The sequence below is a fragment of the Zerene cesonia genome, chromosome 7 (assembly GCF_012273895.1).
Source record: "Zerene cesonia ecotype Mississippi chromosome 7, Zerene_cesonia_1.1, whole genome shotgun sequence".
Lineage (NCBI taxonomy): Eukaryota > Metazoa > Arthropoda > Insecta > Lepidoptera > Pieridae > Zerene > Zerene cesonia.
Genome location: NC_052108.1, coordinates 7,673,968 through 7,698,120, shown reverse-complemented (window position 1 = coordinate 7,698,120; position 24,153 = coordinate 7,673,968). Strand labels below are relative to the sequence as shown.

Sequence of the window (24,153 nt, the reverse complement as noted above, 5' to 3'; positions counted from 1 at the left end):
TATAAGCATAAGATTCCTTCTATAAAGGTCTAATTTTATATAATTTTTCTCCACTTAATACAAAATTTATACACACATAATTCGTTCGAAAATTATAATATATGAGTAATATTAGTATCCATTTTAATCTTTGTGAAGAAAGTGATATAGTATAAATTTGCATTCATAATCTATGAACACAATGGTCGATTTATAAACGTACTATTTTGTAAATCATTAATAGATTAGATATTTATTCAATGAAGCTTATTTAAATTGCAGGCATTTAAATCCATAATCCCGAAACGCTGAGTGCTATTTTGTATGCAATATTAATAATATTCCTAACAACAATATAATAAACCGTTATATTTATAAATACATGTTTATTTTTATCTGTGTATATTATGATTACTATGTTAAGTTTTATCTATAGTTGTAGAATGTTTTTATTTAGACGCTTCCCTATATTTAAAATTTGAATGTATAAGTTTTAGGTAAACCATTTAAATAACTACGGCATAAACTCATATCAATTTCAAAAATGTACATTTAATAATAATTAACACAAATTTTATGTGATGTTTGACATAGAAGTATCGTATGAACGAATGTTTGGTTACAAGTAGTATTTATTTCTATATACACATTGATTTATAAATTTATTGGCATTTATAATTTTCCAATTATACCTAGTGGAACTTTTGGTCTCTATTTGATTTTATTTCCATATGAATTTAAGTTAACTGCCATGTTGGACTGATACCGACTGAGGAAAACAACATAATTTCGTTTTAGCACTTTTGCTGCATTAAAATGAGCCTAATGCTTTTTTATTTATAAAAGACTGACTTATGTCGGTATTTGTCTTAGTCAAATTTAGTTAACGACTTTAAAATTAGACTTAAGATTTTATTTAAATTTTAATTTTATAAGTAAAAAATGTCTTACTGAATTTATATTTAACGTTGTAGGTAACTATTGTACTCAAAATTGTGTCTTAGTAGTGCCAAAGCAATTTGTACCCAATTTTATACCCTTTGTACGTTCGTGTAATCCCAAGTAATATAGACATTTTTGGAGTATGTATCTAATTAAAATTACTAAGACACTCTCTATTGACGTGGTATTTAGGTAAGCTTTTAACAAGTTGTGAACCAATAAAGTTGTATAAACTGTATGTATACAATTTTAATCAATGTTATTTATAATTTGGTTTTTTAATTTTAAAATCGCAATATATTCTTATTATATTTTGATTATTTGCGGACTTATTTCTGTTTAACTTGATTTCTGTCAATATTCATTATTGTTATGTATCTAATAATAAAAACGTTATAATAAGTCGCAAATTGTAAGATATTTTAATGTACTCTTTATTTTATACTCAATGTTGCATTTACAATTTAGTTTTCGATTATGAAGCGTTTTTGCACCGCTGTGAACACAACGTACACGTATGTAACCCCGACCTTATTTCAAGTGTGTATGGTGCTCCATCGTATTGTAACATAGTGCATAGTGTACATTTGTATCCTATTTTCGAAATAAATCCTAGTTTAAAAGAACGTGTTTTGTCGTTATTTATCCTCATTTATCCTTGAACGGCAGTAGGTGTTGCAACAAATGAAATATGCATAAAGTATGATGAAATGTGTAATGAAACAAAATCAACATGAGAAATTTTATAAAGCATTTCAATGCTATAAAACTAAAAATTAAATTCAAAATCAACATCTTAAATTATTTATTATCATTATTCATAAAATTACGCAACACAATATCACCCAATTATTACATTAAAACTCAAAATACAATTAACGCATAATTCTTAATATTATATTTATCGTATGATTTGCGCAAACACATTCGGTTTCGGAAGTGGAATCTTATTAACTATGTCTGGTACCACCTGGAAAAGAAAACGAATCTGTTATTTGAAAATAAGATAGAACTATACCCCCTAAATAAATTGAGTTAGCTCATCCACGCAAATCTATTACCCTGATAAGGATATTTTTTCATAATTTTAGCACATTTTTGGTTGTGTAGATGTGTAGTAAATTTACTAACGAATTTTTTATTTTAATGCAAGTACGTAGAGTAAATAATTAATATTAGTTCTTAGCATAAAAATACAAAAATTTAAAATCCTGTTTAGCTTTTTATTTAAAGTATGAACATTAGATACGATTTATTGCTAAATATCGTTTTATCATATAAACCATTTAAATATTTATTTTAAGTCGGATGTTTTGTTTGTAGAAACCCTGCTACTATTTAAACGCGAAACTTTGTGAGGAGGGTATGATGGATGGAGGTTTGTTGTCCTTTCACGGAAAACTTATAAACGCTGATTTGATCAAGGAAAAATTTACACAGAGATAGATTATAATTTTATAAGTTTGGATTTGAGCACACCAGGGTACTTTTTATCCAAACGCCACAATATATAGTCTACAGATAACAGCATTACACCATATTACGTTCATGATTCTGAAAGTTCGCTCATTATGAATGATGTGCGCCTGAATAAAATAAGTCTACAGTTATGAAGATACAAGTTTATGGTAACAATTAAAGAAATATAAACTCAAATAGTTTAGAAGTCGTATAACTCTTTAACTTTCTGAGCTTTGAAATTATATTTGAAATTTCAAAACATAATTTTACATAAAATTTTAACCGGGGACCCATTAAAATATTTCCATACATTTACTGCAGACATTACATACCAAAATTATCTTTTCTGCACTCTTGCAATAAGAGATTCACCACACGCAACCAAAGACTGCCAAACACAAAAATATTAAAAAAACCCACCTTATTCCTAACCTCCCTGGGCATATAGGCTTTGATAAACTCATAGAACTCAAAGTGCGTGCTAACAACATTGAGTCTCGCCATTTCGTGTTTGAGCGCGTCCACACTGTGCTGCGGCGCGACTTCAAAACGCCTCGTATCGCGAGTAAAGTTGTATATGACTTCTACTAATTTTTCCGCACGAACGCGAGCTTTGTAGTCGTATCTGAAAGATAAATAATATATGTAAATAGAAATTAAGGCAAAAGGACATGCTAAAGCGAAAGACGTGAGTACAAATCGCGTGTCCAAATATTTATTTTCTATGTCTCATACCTTTCAAACAACAACAACTTAAACATTAGGTAATGTATGAATCCACAAAAAGCTACATAAAATCTGGATGTGTTTTCTTACTGATTCTTCAACATGATAAAATACTTACTGAGGCTCTAATTTGGTTTCCAGAAACTTATATAATCTTTTAGTCGCCCATGATGCGTTTTTCGGTTGATACCTCTTTGGTGGTTTATATTTTAAGTCCTCCAAAACTTCTTCGGGAAGCAAAGCCAAAGGTATTGCTGGTTTCCTTATATTCGTTTTGGGTTTATTGATTGTCTTTTGCGTTCTTCTGATGGCTGGTTTAAGTGGAACTTTGAATATATTCGCGTTTTGTGATACCGTTTTAAGTGAATTCCTTATTTCTTCCTCCTGGTGTTGAAATATAAATGTTTTAAAATTTAAGTTAATGCCTTTAAGAATGGGGATACAATTTTAAGTTTAGAATGCATAAAGATTATGCAAACGTTATTGATTAAAGGTATATATGACTTACCATTTTGCGTTTTTTCGCAATATTCTCCAATTTGATTTTCTGCAAATATGTTTCCAATGTGGTCTGACGCGTGCGTTTTGATATTTCATGGTCTGATACTACATGGTTTGATATTTCTTGATACGATACTACATGGGCCGATTCTTCAAGGTCGGATTCTGCATGATCCGATATCTCATGGTCCGATACAACATGCTCCGATTCTTCATGGTCTAATTCTACGTGATCCGACTGTTCATGATTCGATGCTGCATGGCTCAATTCTTCACGATCCGACTCTTCATGATTCGATTCTTCATGTTTCGATTCTTCATTGTCCGATTCGGCATGATCCGATTCTGCATGGTTCGATTCTTCATGGTCCGATTCGGCATGATCCGATTCTGCATGGTTCGATTCGTCATCGTCCAATTCGGCATGATCCGACTCTTCATGATTCGATTTTGCATGGTTCGATTCTTCATGGTCCGATTCTGAATGGCCCGAATCTTCAACTATACTCTCTTCCACCTCCATTTCCTCAGCAACACTTCCAAATTCGGGATATTCAGTGGAATTCGCTTGCGGTATCTTGCTAATTTCCTCATTATCGTTCAAGTTGGTTTGACGCTTCGCTGACTTTTCCATAACCAGAGTTCGCAGGGACTTTCGTGGCGTAAAATCTTTTCCGAAAGTTTGTCGCATTGTTTTTCGCGTTGTTCTGTGGGAGTCCCAACCGGAGTTATTGGCGCTCGAATCTCTTGTACCGTCTGAGAATTCTATACTGTCACGGATTGGAGCTAGACTAGGCCGTATAGTAAGATTCTTAGGTATAACACTTTTTGTTTTCCTCACGCTTGTGTTGCGTCCTTCTATTAAAGATATTTTCCCGTGGATCGATTGTTTATTGAGAACGGCCTCTGGTGATTTTACTGTTTCGTTTATATTTGTATTTATATCATGCATGGAATTGGCTATTTCTTCACTGGGTTGATTTTCTTCGCTTTTATCGTTTGTTGCATCGTCATTTTGACTATGATGTATGACTTTTTGTTTAGCATCGTCAGTGTGGTTATCATCTTCTTGTTCCACTTGGCTTTCCTCGTGTTCTGTTTCACTCTCTTGTTGGTCAGTTTCACTTTCTTGATCTTGAAGTAATTCACTTTCTTGCTGTTGTTCCTCTTCATCTTCTATACTTTCTTCCTGTTCTTCTTCACTTTCCCGTTCTTCTTTCTCGTCTACCTGTTCTTCTTCATCTTCGTGACTGTCGTTGTGTTGATCTACTTCACTTTCCTCTTCCTCTACTATTTCACTCTCCTCATCTTCTAATACGCCACATTGTTGCGCTGTTTGACTATTATCTAGCCCATCTTCTATTTGAATGTTTTCTTGTTCTAGTTCACTCTCTAGCTGTCCTGTTTCATTTTCATTTTGATTTTTTTCCTGTCCGCTATTATCCTCTAAGCCCTGCATGGTATTTGTGTTTTCTTGTGTATTAGCCAGCTTTTGCTCACATTCTTGCTCTGCTTCATTTAAATTTATGGCATGCATATTTTCTTTCGTAACTTGAGTATCGTTAAGTTTTTCTGTAGTTTTATTGCTCTTTTCAATAGTTTTACGTTTTCCATCTTGCTTACTTTTATTCCCTGATTGCTGATTCTGACTATTGGACACATTGTGTTCAGGTTTCGATTTTTTTTCGATCATCTTACTGATATTATTATCTTGTATTGTTTTGTGCAAATTGTCTGAATTACCATCAGATACGATATTTGATTCTTGACTATTTATGCTGTTTTTATGGATCCCTGATTGTTTTTGTGCATATTCCGATTTATTTCCTTTATCTTCAATCCTAGCCTCATCTTCTTCGTAACGAAGTTGGCTATTTTCAAGCTCTTCATCACTAGATTCTTCTTGAATTTCCTTCATATCAATCATTTGTACATTCTTTTCAACATTACTTTCTTTGTTATAATCATCAGTATCTACAGCCTTACTTAGATTTTGTTTATTGTTACTCCTATTCAGATCTTTTGCTACAGACTTTAATTGAATTCTAAAACTTTCTTCCTGCTCCAGGTTCTTTTTGTTGTTTTTACTTATTTCGGCTTCTTTGTTTTGTACTTTATTACTATTGTTATGGCTTTTAACATGTTGTGTTTCTCTTGAAGACTTATTAGAAACTCGGTTACTCAAATTAGACCTGTTCTTAGTTGTATTTAAAGTTCTAGATGTTTCTTTATCAACATTATTCATTAGTGTTACATCGGCTTCATCTTGAGTATCAATGTCCATAAATTTGTCTATATTCCTTTCTCTTTGCTGTTGTTTCTCTTGCACAGCAGCATGTGTTAAATTTTGCTTTTCATTATTTCCTGATATTATGCTACGTCTTATATTTTTTGGAGTTGTTTGATCTTCAAATTGATGTTCCACCATAGTTGAAGATGGCAAAAGCTTCCAGTCATCCATTTCTATGTCAGTAATACTTGCTGTTGGTGAATTAATGTTTGAAATAGAGCTTGCGCGTCGTTTTTGTAGGGATTGTCGTTTTAGCGTAAAGATTTTCGGTTGCATGTCAGGGATTTCTTCTTCACTATCGGAAACAATGAAGTCCACAAACATATTCTTTCGTTTAGTAGCAGGCCTATTACCAAATAGGTGGCGACCTTGAGTTTTTGGCTCCATTGGTTGTAATGTTTTATCGTTTGTTACTGTTTTATTTGTAGAAACACTTAGCAGAGCAGCTGGAAATACAGGTTGAGGTCTTTTCTCGTGTCGCTTAAAGAGACTTTTAGGGGTTATACTCAAATCTTTATCCCAGTCAATCCTACTTTTTTGTGCTTCTGTTACATTAAGTGTTTCTCTCCGTTTCATGATGTCTTGGAACTTTTTCTGTGCAGTGTTTTCTTTTTCAGAAAATAGCTTACGATGCGGCATAACAATACTTTTTATAGATTCTGCATCACTGCTGTCCTGGAGATCAAGTGAATAATTCTTTGTTCCTTGGCTGAAATAAAATTAAACAAATTAATTAAAATACCATAAAAACATTCTTTTACATTTAATTATAACAAACATTTAGTTTTTTGTTTCAAATATATTAACAATTACTGACTTCGATTTTGCCACTACAACCAAATTTCATTTATTATTTACTTTATCTCGTGGAATTATAATATTGTTTATCCCACTAATATTATAATCCTACTAATATTATAAATGCGAAAGTTTGCAAGGATGTGTGTATGTTTGTTACTCTTTCACACAAAAAATTTACTGAACCAATTGCAATGAAATTTGGTATGTAGATAGCTGGACAACTGGAATAACACATAGGCAACTTTTTATCCCAATATTCCTACAAGGTACAGATTAACGTGGGTGAAACCGCGGGACGCAGCTAGTCATCCATAAAACCCAAAGCAACGTTTGACCCTGCCTTTTAGTGTGACATAGCATTTTTATTCTTATTGGCACCATTGCCATCTACTATTCAATTAAAGTGTCATTTCTCTGATCATAAAAGATCATAGTTACTATCAGTAATTACCATGTGATAAGATTTAATGGAAATGTAAAAAGTATTATTCACCTCAATATTTCTACATCTAAATCTTCAAGTACATTCATTGCATCAACCATTTCTTTATTTTGCAGCACATCCAGCACTTCCCTCGAATTTTCATCCAAATTTTTCCACCAACTTTTTCCTGCGAAAAGAAATTATTTAATTAATTCTATTGGGCTATGCTTGTCAACAATATTAGGTAAATATATGACATTGTCAGTTTTGTACATAATTTATCGGTTTAATGCTGCCCATGATGGCCCATGCATTTTAAATCCGCAGGCAATCAATTTTAATCCTTATTGGACATAGTGTTTTTTTAAGTCTGGGTCTACAACTATAGGCATTCCAAACTTCATCCAAATGGATTCTGTGGCTTAGCAGTGGCATCCTAGTAGGCAGACATAAAGACATTTGTATTTACAATATTACTATTTATTTATTAACTTTGCTCATATTCCAATATATGTCAAAAATTAATAGTTCAAAACTTAAGAAAAGAAAATTTAAATTTATTGATATGATCTGTGAAAAATATGCGACACTTTGGAGTCTTATTTAGAAATAGTAATAAAATTTCTGGGGCATTTTGTAAGACATCCAAATAATGTAATATACTAATATTATAAATACGAAAGTTTGTAAGTATGATGATAGAGGTTTGTAACTGTTTCATGGTAAACTACTGTATTGATTTTAATGAAACTTTACAATTATATATCTTATTCATCAAAATAAGACGAGTTATATAAAAATGCTATTGCCTGTGAATTTATCCGCAGTTGAAAACAGTCACCGCAGTAATTATAAATATAATTTCCTATCACAAGTATTTGCATTATATTTAAACTATTTGAGTGAATATTAAAAAAATTTATATGATTTTTATAATTCATTTAAATTATTGGCTTTGAAAGTGATTTCGACTGAGAGCTTTAGTCAAACTAAAATTTTTGGTCAGAACTTACTTCCAGGCACGATAATATCTGTGTCATCATTCAGCACAGATCTCCTTCTTATCATTGGTGATAAATCTATGACGTCCTTAACGACAGATGCAAGTCTGCTAGAGTTAACTGAACATGCTGGAGACCCCACGCTTCTGCTTTTTCTTGGTTTATATCTTCTTGGTGTAATTGCTTTGTGAGAACGCGCTGGCGATGGTATTCTTGATTTGCTCGACATTTTCTACAAAATTGTACAAACTAATTGAAATTACAAGAAATTTATTTGAATATGCAGAGCTTGTTATTAAATGTTATTTAAATTGCTTGAAAATACATGCATTGAAAGGGTAATTTGGAAGTTCGATGTTGCTAAGAAAATTGTTAATGAAAGAGATTTAAGATTTAAAGAATGAATTCTTTCCTCGATTCATTTCTTATAGAAATGAATATTTAATGAAATAACTTACTTGAGCTATTTAAATTAATATGTGAATAATGTTCTATTTATATTAATTCACTCAGTATCCGCATTCTATCAATACTTAAGCTGTGTCGTTTATTTTTCGATTTAAACAAACAAAATTGAAACAAACAGGAAAGCGGTTTGTCAAACAAGTTTAAAATTTTCAACGTTCCGTTTCAACGTTCACGTTTCAACATCAACATAATATATAAGTATCTATGTTATTAAAAAAATGTATTCAAATGTCATATAATATATAGCAAGAAAGCCTGAAAATTAATTATTACAATTTGTGAAACTCTACACATTTTTTGGTGTATCTTTGTGAAATTAATAATAAATATTAAATACGAAGATCCTAAAATGGAACGCAATTGGCATTTGTTCGTCATCTGTTTGACAGATTGGATACAAGCCTTTTAAGTCTTACATTAAAAACGCATAAAAAAACAATATTCAATCAATGTACAATAGTCGGCAGAAGACACAAGGAGGTAATTAAAACTCGCTGTACAAAAACTGTTTTTGCAAAACGCCAATTCTCAACTATTTCAGCTTACATATACAACCATCTAAATAAATTATTGAACATTCATAGTTTAAATTGTAATGACCTTAAAAAAACTTTAATGAATTGGTTAAAAACACTTAACTATGAAAACACTGAAAACCTCCTCGCAACTTCTGGCCATTTATAAATTATATATTTATTTAATATTATTATTATTTATTTAAATTCTGTATAGTACCCTCCATAACACATAATTTCCATTACATACATATAATCATACCATCGAAGAGATTTACACTGCTATTTACCTACATGTCTTCACTTACATATACGCACCCTAATTCTAATATACACACATAAACTGACACACGCACACTCACACACACACATTTACACACACATACACACACATATACACACATTCGTACACTTCACAATTTACTATTAATATCTAGATATAATCGGTTTATTCAAATTTTCACATAGCTAGTTATAATACTTAAGTTAAGGAAGAGCGGGTCCTCCTGACACAGGTTTTTTCTTAAACTTACTAGGAGGTCCCTACTACTCCATATTTTGTAAAATTGGAAATGAAATAAACTATTTTTATTTATTTTTTTTTTTTTAAGTCTTGTAATTGAGCAAATAATATTTAATGGAATTTATTGTATACTTAAAAACAATAGTTGCATTTGAAAAAAAGTATGTACATATGCGATACAAAGGTTAAGCAATTATTTTATGAAACATAAGCAGTGGTGCTCAGTGGTGAGAACCTCGGACTTCAAAATCAATAAGTCGGGGTTCGAGACCGGGCTAGCGTGCAGGAAATAAATTGATTTTTCAATTTATCTGCACATGTGGATAACATCACATCATCATCACTGCTTAAAACGGTGAAGAAAAACATCGTGAGGAAACCGGCATGTCCAAGAATCAAAAGTTCGACGACATGTGACATCTGCCAACCCGCACTTGGCCAGCGCGGTGGATTATGGCCTGAACCCTCATAGGAGGCCTGTGTCCCAGCAGTGGGAACATATATGGGCTGATGATGATGATGATGATATAATATAAAAACATGAAGTCTCACTCGTAAACCACTGAATGGATATTGAATATACTTGGCAATTATATAGCTTATGTACTAAGGCTTTTATTGAAATATATACTTGTAATTTTGTGTTCGCTTGCGGTTGAAATATTCAATAATATTATGTATTCTTAAGAATAAATATACTTTATTCATAAGAATCAAGAATAGTAAGATCGTCATTCGAATTATCATCGAAAATGGTCTTTAAATTACATTACGTAATAATAATTTTTATCAAGAAACATAACCACCTTCAAATTGTCAGAACTACACAAAATTCTAATGGAACCTCATGGAAGGCCACCAAAGCAGCTTTCAAATAAAAATTTTGGATGATCCTTCAAAATCTGTTTACCAAGTCAAAAGTTCTGATGAAACAAAGAAACAGGCGAATCGAGAACCTCTTTCTGAAAGTCGGTTGGCAAGTCGTATTTATTGTGCAAAAATAATACAGACTGTGATGTTCTATCGATGCCACTAATTCCAATGTAATTCTTGTGAATTCATGGTAATTACTAATTTTGTTCTGTTATTTATATTACATAATACAGAATAATAAATTGCTATTATAATGTTATGATTAAACTGGAAATAATGTAGGTATAGTTTTTTATGTCATATTTGATAATTGAAATTATGTTTAACGTTATAATATTTGTGATTGATATGACGACTCTCCGACTTGCGCGTTGCTGTTTCAACCAATAAGAAATAGCTGTTTATTCTTTGATTAAAATTATTAAAATAGTGAAAATCCGCTGCATACGAATAGCCAGTCAGACGCGGAGAGACAGATTTTTTTGCGAGATCAATGAGTCCTATAGGAAAGTTGCCTAGCAGAGATTGCTGTCTAGCAATAAGGCCGCCTTTTGTACGAAATATCATTGTGCCATTATTTTGTATAAACTTTACTTTCTGTTTTGTATTATATAAAGTATTATAAATAAATATACAAAAATAAAAAAGTTAGTGAACAAATATGCTGACACAACAGTTTCTATTAAGAGTTAAACATTCTACCTTAACGTTCACTAAACAATTAACAGAATACTTATCTAGGTATGTAGCTTATTATAGTTCTAATATAATTAAACTAATATTAGCATAAGGCTTTCCCTTGCAATCTGGTTGCACAGTGACGCTGCGTGAGATGACATGTTTGGTTTACGGAATATATAAATAACACTATAGTTATTATTCTTGTTATTTGTCACTATATATTTGTCAGTGTTGTGTGATAATGGAGAAAACTGATAATGACAGGGCTCAGGTTAGTTGCGTATGTTGTTAGGATAAGTAAAGAAGTAAAAATATAAAAAATATACTTTTTTGATGTAAGTATGAATTATGATTAAACGAAGTATCTTTTACTCTTCCGGTTTTTTGTGTCTAAGGGACATCCGGCATCTATTTAGATGGTAAAGTAAGTTATTCACTGAGTAGTTATCTACTAAGCGAAAAATCAATGATATATGAAGTAGCCCTATAAAAATGGGTAGGTATTTCAAGAAAAATATAAAAAAGAAAAAAAGATCAGTGTTTACTTACGTCTTTAGACTTCAAAGGAACTCGGCAATAGTAATTTACGGCCATGGACTCAAAGCTAGAGATAAACTGTACGTTTGTCTATGTCTAGCTATTCATATAATATATCATTGTGTAAAAGTCCTAGAAAATGTATTTATTTCCTATACATTGTTTAAATAGCAAATGGAAATGTGCATAGTTTTTAGTACAAAAACAGGTTAGCGATTATCCTATATTCCACTTGATGGTTTAAATAGGAAAGTACGCTTTTTCAGGTTAAGGATCATTTTCCAAGGATCGTAATGCTCATAATCCTCACAGAGTTCTGTGAACGGTTCTCATATTCTGGCATGAGAGGTGAGAAAAATAAATTGACTGTTTTGTCGGTAATAACATCACTAACAACTTTCATCAATTCAATTCTAAAGGAATGATAACTATGTTTATTTGTTGCAATTTAATTTCGAAGCATTTAATAGAGAAAGGATGTATTCGAGAATTGTAATTGTCTTGTATGTCAACATCGTTCTTTTTGTAGTTCTTTTATCCGAGGCGTTACCGTTTTTTTAAAGAGGAGAATACTTTACGCATACTCAAAGACCCCAGTAAAAGGCCCTGGGTTATGTCAGACTCTCATTGCAATACTACCGACTAATCTCTATAGATTTTTGTCAAGTCGCTTTAATGAAAGAGCCACGTGTACTGGTCGAATTCATCCGCGGCCCTCTCAGCCGCCGATGTCTCACCTGATCAGTGGGGTTACAAGCCCTTCTAACCTTCTTTACGTTTTCGTAACATGCATCTGTGTTAAATAAAGAAAAAGAAACTGTTTTAATTTCAGCATTCCTTACCTTATACTTACGTAGTAAGTTGGGTTATACTGATGAAGGGGCGACGGAGACTTATCACGTTTTCAGTACATTTGTTTACGTGTTTCCAATTATCGGTGGAATACTTGCTGATAACTGGCTCGGAAAGTTCAGGTCAGCTTGCCTATGAGTGAATATCTTATTTAGATATATTTGACTCACCAGAGGCGCTCTGAGCGCCTTTAAATTCGTGGAGATTTTTGAAACAATTATCTTTATATTTCTCATACTCAATTACATTATTTTAGAATTATAAAATAATTCAATGCTTTAAAATATTTTAGTAGTCTGAGACACTAAACATACATTTATCCGCTTCATTTTCCAGGATAATAAAAATTGCTATTTTTTAGGACCATTTTATATTTGATGTTTATATACGCAGCTGGCAATATTTTAGTAGCAGTGACAGCAATTCCAGTGCTGCATATACCCGCAAAGTAAGAATCTTCTATCAATTTCGAGGAAATGGTAATTTCATGAAAATCAAATCTGATCAAAGTGTTAATTTGGTTAAATATTAGATATAAATTGGGTCCTTACTGTCTGAGACAATCTTCTTGAAAAAAAAAAACTGTCTGAGTTAAACTGGTCGTCTAATTCCTATTTTTATTAGAAGGAAGAAAATAAATAACTGGACTGGAGGTCCATTTTTGTATTGATACTTATGTCAGCTTATGTAGCTATGCTATGCATTACTTGAGCACTGACAGAATTTATCTCCGTAAAAGACTGTTCTTTGAATGATGTCATAGTATGTTGTGTTGCCATATTATTATTGAGCATATAATATAAGAGTCTATTATTTTCAGTTTATGTACTCTCCTGGGCTTGTTTATGATAACTCTCGGTACAGGAGGTATAAAGCCATGCGTTTCTTCGTTTGGTGGTGAACAGTTTAAATTGCCTCAACAGGAAAACCATTTGGCTGTCTACTTTAGCATCCTATACTTTACATTATGTGTCGGTAGTATGATAGCGAAGATTGTCTCGCCGATATTAAGGTCTGAGGTGCATTGTTTTGGGGAGAAAGACTGCTATTCGCTGGCATTTGGCGCTCCGGGCGTGGTCGTTTTGATATCTATTGGTAAGTTTAGGGAAGATAGAGTATTATGGGATTTCGACATATGTTCGTTGGATCGATGAAGTATGAATATATTAAGAATTCATAAGATATATGATAAAAATCATCCAACGTCATAAATTACCTGTAGTCGTTTATATTTATAGACAACATTTATTGGAATCGACGAGTATATACTTTAACACACATTAATTCATTACTTTACTTATTGCGACGTCTGAAATACTTCGCTGAAAACTATTGAAACCCTACATATCGAGAAGATGTTATAACAAAGGTCTTATAAGTAAGACATTGCTGTCTGTCTGTTTGTCGAACGGTCCGTCCATTTGTCACCAGGCTGCATCTCATGAACCGGGAGAGTTTTGAAAAATAATAAAAAATCGAGGTTAAGCAACGATCGACATGGTCATAATTTGGAAGGGTGACTGTTTTTTACAGCTTCTCTTTAGCTTATTGTACGCAACGCCCTTACGTCACGAGTCCGATTCATACTTGAACGATTATTTTTTGTTTACGTGTAGATACATTAAAAGTCAACCACCCATGACTATAGGTAAAGCCACAGATAATTTAATACTATACCAGTATACCTATAATAGGGAATGCTGAAACTTATTATTACATATTAGCATAATTTTCATATTGCTGTTATTAGCATCTACACTTTTGTATGTAATATTCACATTTCACAGCATCTTGATATTAGTTTCGTATAACTTTATCTTAAGGTCATTTATTTACAGTTGTTCATTATTCCAATGTTATATAATGTAAGTATGTTTGAGATTATAAATGACATTATCATTGTTCAAATATTTTTACGCAAGGCATAAAATAGTTCGCGTAAATTGGATATTTACCAATTATAGTAAATAATAAACTTATTAATTTCGCCAACAAGCTGTTTAGCAGTTTGGCGAAATTTTTGTAAAAACAAACTTATATTGTGTAAAAAAGAAGAAAAAATTATTTATGAGCATATAATATACAGTTATACTAGTTGACCCTGTGTTTTTGATTACATTTTTCTTACTTTAAACCTTCCTATGACTATTATGAATCCATCAAAATCAAAATTATCAAAATTACCCGCCATTCTAGATTTTTAGCGAGACTAACGAACAGCGATTAATTTTTGTTTAAACAGATTTACTTATTACTTACGTACAAAAAAGTTTATCAAATGTTATCTATAAAAAGCCACATACTAAATGGAATTTAAATGTAGAGAGTAGGTACTTTATAACCGTAAAATATTCACCATTATTGATATTTTAAATTAGCTATTATTTACTTTATTTTAGTTATTTTTGTGAGTGCAAAGAGGAGATATATAATAAACAAACCAGATGGGAATGTGTTGCTGGATTTTGTAAAGTGCATTTTTGTGAGTTTATTCTAAAATGTAATCTTTATTTTCATTTTATAATTCACTAACAACTTAAAACTTTATAGGTAAAGTGTAAAAATGATCTGAATTTAAAGGTATTTTACCAAATTTAATACAATGTTAAATAAAATAGAAAGTTTTTTACAATTTTCTTCAAATTCAAAATGATTTATTGTTCTTAATTCACTTATTTCATCAGTTAGGTTTAAAGACTACACTTATTAAAGGAAAGGAGGATAATAACGCTCATTGGTTGGATAGCACGCAACACAAGTATGACAAAAGTTTCATTAGAGATGTGAAGAAAACGTTATCTATACTTATGCTGTTCACTGTATTACCGGTGTTTTGGGCTCTGTTAGATCAACTGGTAAGATGTAATTAGGTTTTACTCAATTACACATCCTCTTATTTTTTATTTCAAATAAAAAAAATAATATTACTTTAGTATTTACTTTAGTTTGTAGTGATTTAGTAATATATTTTTACGAAACGATTCAACTGCAAAAGATGATAAGTGTGAAATAGATCAACAATTAAATTTCTTTATAATTCAGGGTTCCAGGTGGACACTACAAGCAACAAAGATGGACGGAACCCTGGGCTTGATTACGGTTAAGCCAGATCAGTTGCAAGTGATTACACCCGTTTGCATTTTAATTTTCATCCCTTTGACACAAAAGGTTAGTGCTCCGAATCACGTCTACAATTGCGCAGTTAACATTTTTTTAACACGCTCGTATCGTTGCAGAATCGTCATTTTCTATTATTATGTTGTCTATGGTAATATTAGTGGCAAGCTCTTATTTCGAAATTCAAATTATTTACTAAAGTATGCAAATGTTGCTTTGTTTTTTAAATTTAATTATAAAATAAATAATTTATTAAAGACAAGTCAAAAGAAAATAAATATTTACAATAGAAAATAAACGTTATCTTTTTTAATAAATTACTTATAATTTTCATAATGCTTATTAATCCATTCACTAAACATACAGTACGTACATATGCAACGGTGAAAGATGTTTTATAGATAGATTAATATATGTATTTATTTTTAGTGGGTTTATCCACATTTGGAAAAGCGTAATATCATGAAGAATCCATTACACAAGCTAGCAGTAGGGGGGATATTGGCTGGGTTTGCGTTTATTGCTTCGGCCTTCGTTGAAATATATATTAAGGTAAGTTCCTATTAAAATAGGAAAAAAAGAAACTTATAATATGTATAAAGCAATTTATAAAATAATTTAAAACCGTTATTGACGTATCGATATTACCGATGAATTTACATAGAATAATTATTGAAGAAATTTATTAAATAGGCACTAATTACCTTACCGTAACACCGAGGGGTTCGATTCCCGGTGTAGACTAAAAAAAATCTCTCGATCTCGCACGACACTGAAGGCCGATCACATTCTTGTCCGAAAAAGAAAATCGATAGACCGGAAGACACGAAAATTTTCTTATAATAACCTCCGTAATTTCATACATTGCGTATTTTATGATTTTTTTATTATGTCGCTTAAATTACGTATATTATTAATTTGTGAAGGGAAGCCACCGACAACCAAAACACAGTTCCCATCTAGTTCAGTAGTCGGTGGGTTGTATAAAAGATGTACAAGTTACTTTATTTTATGTCAATAAATAATATTATTAAATTTTCAGACTACATATCCAGAATTGCCGCAAGCGGGATATTCACAACTTCGTATTTTTAATGGCAACCCTTGTTCTATTTCCATTTATAACGACCAACAAAACATAACATACACGATACCATCTCTTTCGCTCTATACGAATAGGCACATACGTGCCAGAGGAACAGAGAATCTGACGTTAGCTTTAGGCGGGAATTGTATACAACCGCGAAACGAAATATTTTGGTTGGAGGAAAATAATGCTGTTTCGTTTTATTTAACCGGTGATAAAATGACGAGGTTTATGGATAATGTTGATAAGAGCAAATCGGGTCTTCCTGTTGTTAGGTAAGATGAATCTCGTGTTATGTTATTGTTTATTTGGTGTTGTATGAGTTATTTTAGCAGTAGCAATGCAGCAGTGAGGCAAAAAAACAAAGAGTTAGAAATGTTTTAGAGATAATTATTTTTTCTCAAGCTGAACGAAAAAGCCTTCAAATTGTCTGAACTAGAGCAAATTTAAATGGGACTACATGGCAGGCAACAACTTTCAAAAATAAAAAGAATCATGAAAATCGGTTCACCCAGTAAAAGTTTATGAGGTTACAAACAAAAAATACAGTTTACTTAATAACCTCCACTTTATTTGAAGTCGCTTGAAAATGCATCAAATCAAACACTAATTAATATAAACAGTAATGAATGAATGAATGAACGAAACTTTATTTGACACACCAAAACGAATTAATACAAAACATTATAAATTGCTTAATAGGCGGTCTTATGCCTACAGAGCAATGTTATTTGTACCAAAGAAAAATCAAATTACCAAAGGTAAGGTAAATCTCCGTAAAGCTGAAAAAGTCATATATTTATGAGTACTTTCGACAGATTCTTTAATAATTTTTAGAATTTTCGGTGCCATATTAATAAATTGGATCGCGTAACTAAATCTACCTTCGGAAATTATTTCGAGAACATTCCACTTTTTCAAGATATTGGAAAATATCATCCAAACTTTCCACGTGCTCGAGCCATTAAAATGGTTGTTCGTTGGTTTTTTGTTAATTCTTAGTAGCTAGTAACGGTTAATTTTAACAGTCCATGATTTTGACTTTTCCTGAACTGATTAAAGTATTACAATTAACGTTTGTAACTGATTAAATTATACAACAGTTTATATCAAAGTTCGTTACTTTGTAATGATTAAACTCAAGCGTCAATAGCAAATTAATTTGGTTGGAAGGGAATTTTACGTGAATTAACAAGCACCCTTTTCTACTTTTCAGAGAAGCCTTTTGCTTGTGCAAAACAATTTGGCAACTCGTAATTAAAGTATAGCAATGTTAGCGACTTTTGCGATATAAATCGAATGTTTGTAGAGAGACATTTATTTTATTTAGTTTAGCCAACAATTATTTACACCACCAACACAAAAAATGTAAAATATTATATGGGTGTAACATCGCATGCATTAAATAAAAGAAAAAACAAGGTTATGAAAAATAGACATAAAAATCAAAAACAATTCAGGGAAAATTTCTATTGATGTATATCATATATATATTAAACCTACTTTACTTTTTTTAATTCATATTAAGGAAAATTTTGTGCATTAAAAATGCACAAACGTTTCATATGGTATTTACATCAGTGATGTGGTTTTAAGTGTTTAAGAAATATCCCTCTTTTCTTTGCGTTTCCTTACTCTATTTAGATTTTAATGGCAGATGGTACGTATTTACTTATTTGGAAGTATAGCATTTCGTAACTTTAATAAAAGCCCTTTTTTTTAGAGAGTGTCTATCTTTTCCTATACTATGCGGGCGAAGGTCGGAAAGCTAGTAATAAATAAAATATCCAATAACTTGTTACTTAATAACCGCGAGTTATATATGATTTTCGTTTCAAATATTTAATTTTCATGTAAATGATTGGGTTATATTCCATATTTATTTAGGAATCATTTCTCCCATAAGCCACTTCAAAGTTCCCACATATATTTTCTTTACTCTTTCCCTTTGCCGCTCCATAAGTTCCTTTCATGTTTTTGACTTGTAATTTCCATATTATTTGGGTATATGTATGTACCCGTTGAGCACATAACTTTTTTAATAAAAATATAAAAGTGAAACGAGGTAAATAATATTGTAAAATTTTTGTCTATGCCATTTTTGGATAGTTATCGTCCATAATTCTATAGTAAGTAGAAAGTATTCTATTTACTGTGATAATATAGAAATGTTTTTTTTTTATAATTATAACAATGTCGGTCCCTTTTGTAACATAAACATTAAACAACGCAAAAAACCGTCTACAAAACTTTAATATATAAACTGATTATCCGTCCAGCATAATATAAAATGTTAGTGAAGTAATAAATATGTAATTTACTATCACAGATTATAATTCCATTACTGATTGATTCTCTCTTTTCCTTTAAGAAACAATTTATACCGCATACATATTCCAGGTTCCTAGTATCAGAAAAAGTGAATGCGACAAGCGTATCGCTTTTCAATGAAAAGAGGAATCAAGTAGAGTGTCGTATCCATACCGGCATATCGAAGTACACTGACGTTTTCGCCTCACAGTACACTATGAGAGTGAATAATTCCGTCACGAAAGAACTAAGAATGCTGAGCGGTGGTGTGTACGCGATAATTATTGGAGACGATTATGTGAGTGTTTGTTTATGGCACTTTTACGCTTTACAGGTTTTTTTGGGTTGGCAACTTTGATTGTGTCGTGGAGTCTCGTGTTTTTGCTAGTAGATGAATAATTTTCTGTTTTTTGCAAGAATAGATGACTGTGTTTTGTTATTTACATTTGGGATTCGAAGGCAGGGCTTATTGGTTATTTTATAATGTTTTTGGGTTATCATCTTATTATGAAATTAAATCTAAGCCATTGAGCCTAAAAGGTTAAAAAATTAAATTAATCAATTAACATTATTTTCAGAAAGCCTCGTTAAATATCATCACTCAACCGAATTCAATCACAATGGCCTGGCTTTTGCCTCAATTTATAATTATTTCGATAGCCGAGGTAAGTAAATTACATCCAAAAAAAATTACTCATGTTAAAAATGGTCTTCATTTGTACAGTAAAATAACGTTCCACGGAATTAGGTTTTTTGATAAAAAAACTACGCTCTCCAGGAATGCATTACTGCGTACGTGACTGCGGTCACAAATAATTTAAACGAAGCTAAATTTAGGGTTCATTAAAATGGCAACACTGCCTTGTTTTTTGCCCCCTGATATTATAAATAACTAAATAATTGTCTCAAATTTTAAAATTAACTTGACCTTTTCAAAAGTTGCTGTTTTGTCTGAATCTTGTTAAAAGTTTTTAAATCGAATCGCTTTGTAACTTTTAACAAGCTCGAGTTATCAGGTAATTATTTGTAACTTATCACTTCTATACAAGTTCTTTAGGTGTTGGGATGTTTTTCACATCTGTGGTGTGATTTATTACAACACTGGCCAAAGGAGTGTAATGTTTCTTTATTTACACAACTATAGCTTCTGTGTTTGAATTCCTTGATCATAATTTTGAATTTACGTGGTACAGGCGTATTTGTAGAAAATTAATTAAATTAATTGTTGCAGCACTGTAAGATGTAGCTATATAGTGACATTGGCTACAGCCTACTCTAGCCTTCTACCTTCATCCAGACACAAAAATCCTATCATAATATCGCTCCGTTGTGACGTTTCAAACAAACAAAAAAACACACTTTTGCATTCATGATATCACTAAGGATTGGAATTATGAAAGTTTAGATAAAATTCTATGTTGAAAATAAGTTTGATAGAAAATGTTACGTCAATGTATCTTTTAAAATAATATGTTCAGGTTTTTTTTTTATTTATCTCTTTACCTTTCCTCCCGTTGCTTCACTCTTTGCATACATTACGTTATGTTAAGGCTTCGGTTATTATTTGATGTCAAAATCTTCTAAGAAATTGGTATGTTATCATTTACGACATTTCCTATTTTTTTTTGTTATTTTATTGTTTGTTGAGTGTGCAATAAAGGATATTTCATTTATTCATTCATTTCATTTATTAATTATATTTCATTAATTTCATATGTTTTTGCACGATAATATATACGATAGACAATAAAATATATAACTATAAACACACGGATTCATTAAACAAACAGGATCATACAACATAAACACAAACAAACTCTTCATCTTCATATTGTTAGTTTATTAGCTAGCTAGTTAGTATAGATCTGCACTGAAAGTGGCCTAAAGTCGTATAACTGTACAATGCTTATAACATTCTACCGCTGCAGTCGAGTCAATGAGCAGTTATTTCAAGGAACTTGGATCGTTTGCATCGACAATTTGGTGTTGCCAGCGCCAAATTTCTCCAGTAACTATTATCTTATCTGTGGCGTGAGAAAGCTTTTGTTTCCTATGTAGATTTTGGGTAGATTTCCTTTAGAATGTTGGCGGTCTATTATATTTTGTATGCTTATTCGTAAAGGACTATAAATTTAAGGAACAAATATTTATATATACGGCATATTTATTTGTTCGTTAAATTAATATTCTTTTGCGGGTAATAACGTTATTATAATTAGGATGCCATATTATGTTACTTGCGGAAGGAAGGAAGAATATTTCCCTTTATTTTTCCCTATATTTTTGCTTTTATTCGTAATGGTTGTTTTAATTATATATTTCGACATGTGATACTTTTTGAGACTTGTTTTTAATATCAATATTAGATATTATAATATTATCAGGGTTGTTTTTTTCGAGTGTTATATACACTTATGTATGTTACTAAAAGGCTAGAGTCAATTTTAACTTCATCTTTTTCATAGTTGATTTTTTATATTAAAATTACATTTAACAGATAATTATAGTAATAGACAATCTTAACTAGGTCACAGATGATATAAAACTTTACTAGACTTTATTGAGAAAAGTTAAAAATAATTCTCGGGCGTTTTTGGTTATGTCTAATATACTTTAGGATAGATATGAAAATATAAAAGGTAGAATATATTACTTCATTAATAGGAAGGTATCGTATACGCATCTTTTGGTATTGAAAAGAATTAAAAAATTCTAATTTAAAAAGTAAAATAAAACCAAAAAAGCAGAAGTAATTCGATTGCTAAGGTCAGGTTTGATCATGAGTGTCCGAGTAGTAAAGCTTCATCACCGCTTTTTTCCATTCTTTTTACCATAGATACTTATGATTTAATTGTAAACTCATCACTATGTCATTAACTCGAGATATCTCTTACATGCCTTACCTAACGTTTCCAGCTCTGATACAAACGAATGATGTATCCACCAAACGGAATACTATACCATATTACTATTTCACGTCGGTCTTTTATAGGAGTACTACCCCGGTGCAAACTGGCCCAATTCGTGTCAAAGCGTGCTCGATATCCTTTTCCTTACCCTTCCAAGTCCTTTCCTTAATTCCTTTCTTCAATCTTTCCATTCAATACCATTCCAATTCGAAGTTGGCAATCAATTTGTAGAGCATAAGCTTACGCCTCTCCAGATGTGCATGGGCGGTGGTAGCGCTTACCATCAGGCGACCCACCAGCTTTATTACCGACTATGACATAAAAAAAACACTCAAACATAGCATAGTTAGTATACAGCTAAAATTAATAAAAAATAATTACAGGTTCTCTTTGCGGTAACTGGTAACGAGTTCTCGTTCAAAGAATCACCGGAGAGTATGAAAGCTGTTATGGCAGCAGCTTTCCTGCTTACTGAGGCGATTGGAAATGTGATTATTATAGTTATAACGAGAGTCTTTGTTAACTATGCACAGGTAAATATGAATTTTTTATTCTACAATAGGTAGATATGTGTAATGTTGTATCCAACTATAGGTAGCTGTAAGTAATGTTTATTAATATTTGCTAGTAGGATCTAGTTATCAGAAAAACATGGACAATATATGTAAATAAAAATGTATCGCCAAATGTGTGGCTAAGTGTAAAAATCGAAAACAGCTCGACCAATTCGGCTTATTCTTGTAACGTTTTTGTTATTGCATAAGGATGGTTCTTGTGGAAAGAAAAAACCTACCAAGGGCGACGCTGGGACGATCTATATTAGTATAAAGAGTGTATAGTTTGTGAATTTGTGATATTGTAGGGGATGATCTCTAGATGTACTGGAACGATTTTAAAAATTATTAAACAGAAGAATTATTAAAAGCCACTTTGTTAGCGTCATATTTTATTTTAAACCCGGGTCAACTAGGGCGGAGTCGGGACGTGTGGCTGGTAATGCATAATTTAATGTCAGACGAATTTATAGCGTATCTTATATTATAAATATATAAGTATATAATAAAATTGAACATTTAAATTTAACTATTATTTTTACAAAAAAAAAATTCGAAGTTATCTAATTATATAACAAAATGCTATTAAAATATTAAAATATTCGGCCAAAGTCGAAAAACATATAAAAAATAACTAAGCAAGCAGCTCTCTTATTTCACAAATTGAAACAAAGTCGTACCTTTTCCATTACAGATAAAGATTTGTGTATATACGAGTATTTTGTATAAATTTTCCAGCGCAAAAATAAAACATAATGATATCGCATTTGCTTATTTATCTAGAACGTAAAATACTCGCCGGCGGTGACTTGTAGCTCTTCAAATTATATTATTTCAGCTTTAACATAGCTGAGAGAGGAAAATGTCACTGTTTTCGTTTCAATGTTTTTTGATTGGATTACGTACAAAGGATTTGTTGGTTATATTCGCATGTAAATAAATACGCGAGCGTAGGCGAAAATTTGTTAAACTAGCCTTTTGTCCTGACTTGATCCTGTAAGAAAAACAAAATAAAATATACGCTATTACACTTAAAGATAATGTTGCTTTCTGTTGGTAGAAATATTAAAATAGGTTCAGCAGAATTTTTTTATCGTAGCGGATAAATGAGCTGGTGGTTCGCCTGACAGTAAGCGATCACCACCGCCCATGAACATTCGCAAACGTAATGCCTCTTTAAATGCGCTGTCCGCTTTTAGGGGTAAAGGATAAGGAAAAGATTGACGACTGGAAATGAGGAATAGACAGGGAAGGGTGAGGAAAAGGAAACGGGCCTGTGGCTCCCCCACTGGCCGTACGAAACACAATATCATGCTATATTTCACGCCGTTCTTCTGTGAGTGTGTGGTAATTCCTCGGTGCGTACTATCCCAATTCGTGCAGAAGCGTGTTCGACTCCCATATTAAGATCCAGATTACCCCCAACAACGTTATAGATTCACAATCTTTATCTACTGATAACATTAGTATAGATTTTAATGTAATAATTTGAAAACAGGTTTATCTTTGTGGGTAGTGATTTCAGCTAATTATGTATAGTCACCATAGGAGGATCGCCGACGTTGCAGTTTCAGCATTTATTGTGGAAATGACGATAGCTGA

At 31.7% G+C, this 24,153-nt stretch overlaps 2 protein-coding genes across 3 annotated transcripts in view; one reads left to right on the top strand and one right to left on the bottom strand.

Moving 5' to 3' along the window:
- Nucleotides 1-1,709: 1,709 nt before the first annotated feature.
- Nucleotides 1,710-8,725, bottom strand: LOC119840909 (myb-like protein X). 2 transcript variants are annotated; one of them, XM_038367687.1, is made up of 8 exons: nucleotides 8,584-8,725; nucleotides 8,138-8,374; nucleotides 7,194-7,311; nucleotides 5,263-6,608; nucleotides 3,617-5,226; nucleotides 3,227-3,492; nucleotides 2,803-3,007; nucleotides 1,710-1,891 (listed from the first exon to the last, which is right to left on the bottom strand). In XM_038367687.1, exons 2-8 carry the CDS (start codon nucleotides 8,352-8,354, stop codon nucleotides 1,823-1,825), a joined length of 3,831 nt encoding a protein of 1,276 aa, XP_038223615.1. In that variant the 5' UTR covers nucleotides 8,355-8,374; nucleotides 8,584-8,725; the 3' UTR covers nucleotides 1,710-1,822. The 2 variants fall into 2 exon arrangements, with proteins under 2 accessions (XP_038223615.1, XP_038223614.1); XM_038367686.1 differs by having other exon boundaries at nucleotides 8,138-8,357.
- A 2,701-nt stretch (nucleotides 8,726-11,426) lies between these two features.
- LOC119828233 (peptide transporter family 1-like) overlaps nucleotides 11,427-24,153 on the top strand; it is a 17,876-nt gene continuing 5,149 nt past the window's right edge. Inside the window, exons 1-13 of the mRNA XM_038350337.1 lie at nucleotides 11,427-11,456; nucleotides 11,989-12,070; nucleotides 12,555-12,696; nucleotides 12,936-13,022; nucleotides 13,395-13,669; nucleotides 14,974-15,056; nucleotides 15,259-15,429; nucleotides 15,617-15,742; nucleotides 16,121-16,243; nucleotides 16,734-17,053; nucleotides 19,179-19,386; nucleotides 19,667-19,753; nucleotides 22,381-22,530. Coding sequence (XP_038206265.1) covers nucleotides 11,427-11,456; nucleotides 11,989-12,070; nucleotides 12,555-12,696; nucleotides 12,936-13,022; nucleotides 13,395-13,669; nucleotides 14,974-15,056; nucleotides 15,259-15,429; nucleotides 15,617-15,742; nucleotides 16,121-16,243; nucleotides 16,734-17,053; nucleotides 19,179-19,386; nucleotides 19,667-19,753; nucleotides 22,381-22,530 — 1,884 coding nt within the window. The remainder of the gene's footprint in view (nucleotides 11,457-11,988; nucleotides 12,071-12,554; nucleotides 12,697-12,935; nucleotides 13,023-13,394; nucleotides 13,670-14,973; nucleotides 15,057-15,258; nucleotides 15,430-15,616; nucleotides 15,743-16,120; nucleotides 16,244-16,733; nucleotides 17,054-19,178; nucleotides 19,387-19,666; nucleotides 19,754-22,380; nucleotides 22,531-24,153) is intronic.

Coding starts and splice junctions, on each gene's coding strand:
- LOC119840909 (XM_038367687.1), bottom strand. CDS start 8,354: ATGTCGAGCAAATCAAGAATACCATCGCCAGCGCGTTCTCACAAAGCA. Junction 5,227..5,262: donor ACCTGAACACAATGTGTCCA/ATAGTCAGAATC, acceptor ATAAAAGTAAGC/AAGATGGAAAACGTAAAACT. Junction 1,892..2,802: donor CCAGGGAGGTTAGGAATAAG/GTGGGTTTTTTT, acceptor TTTCTTTTCCAG/GTGGTACCAGACATAGTTAA.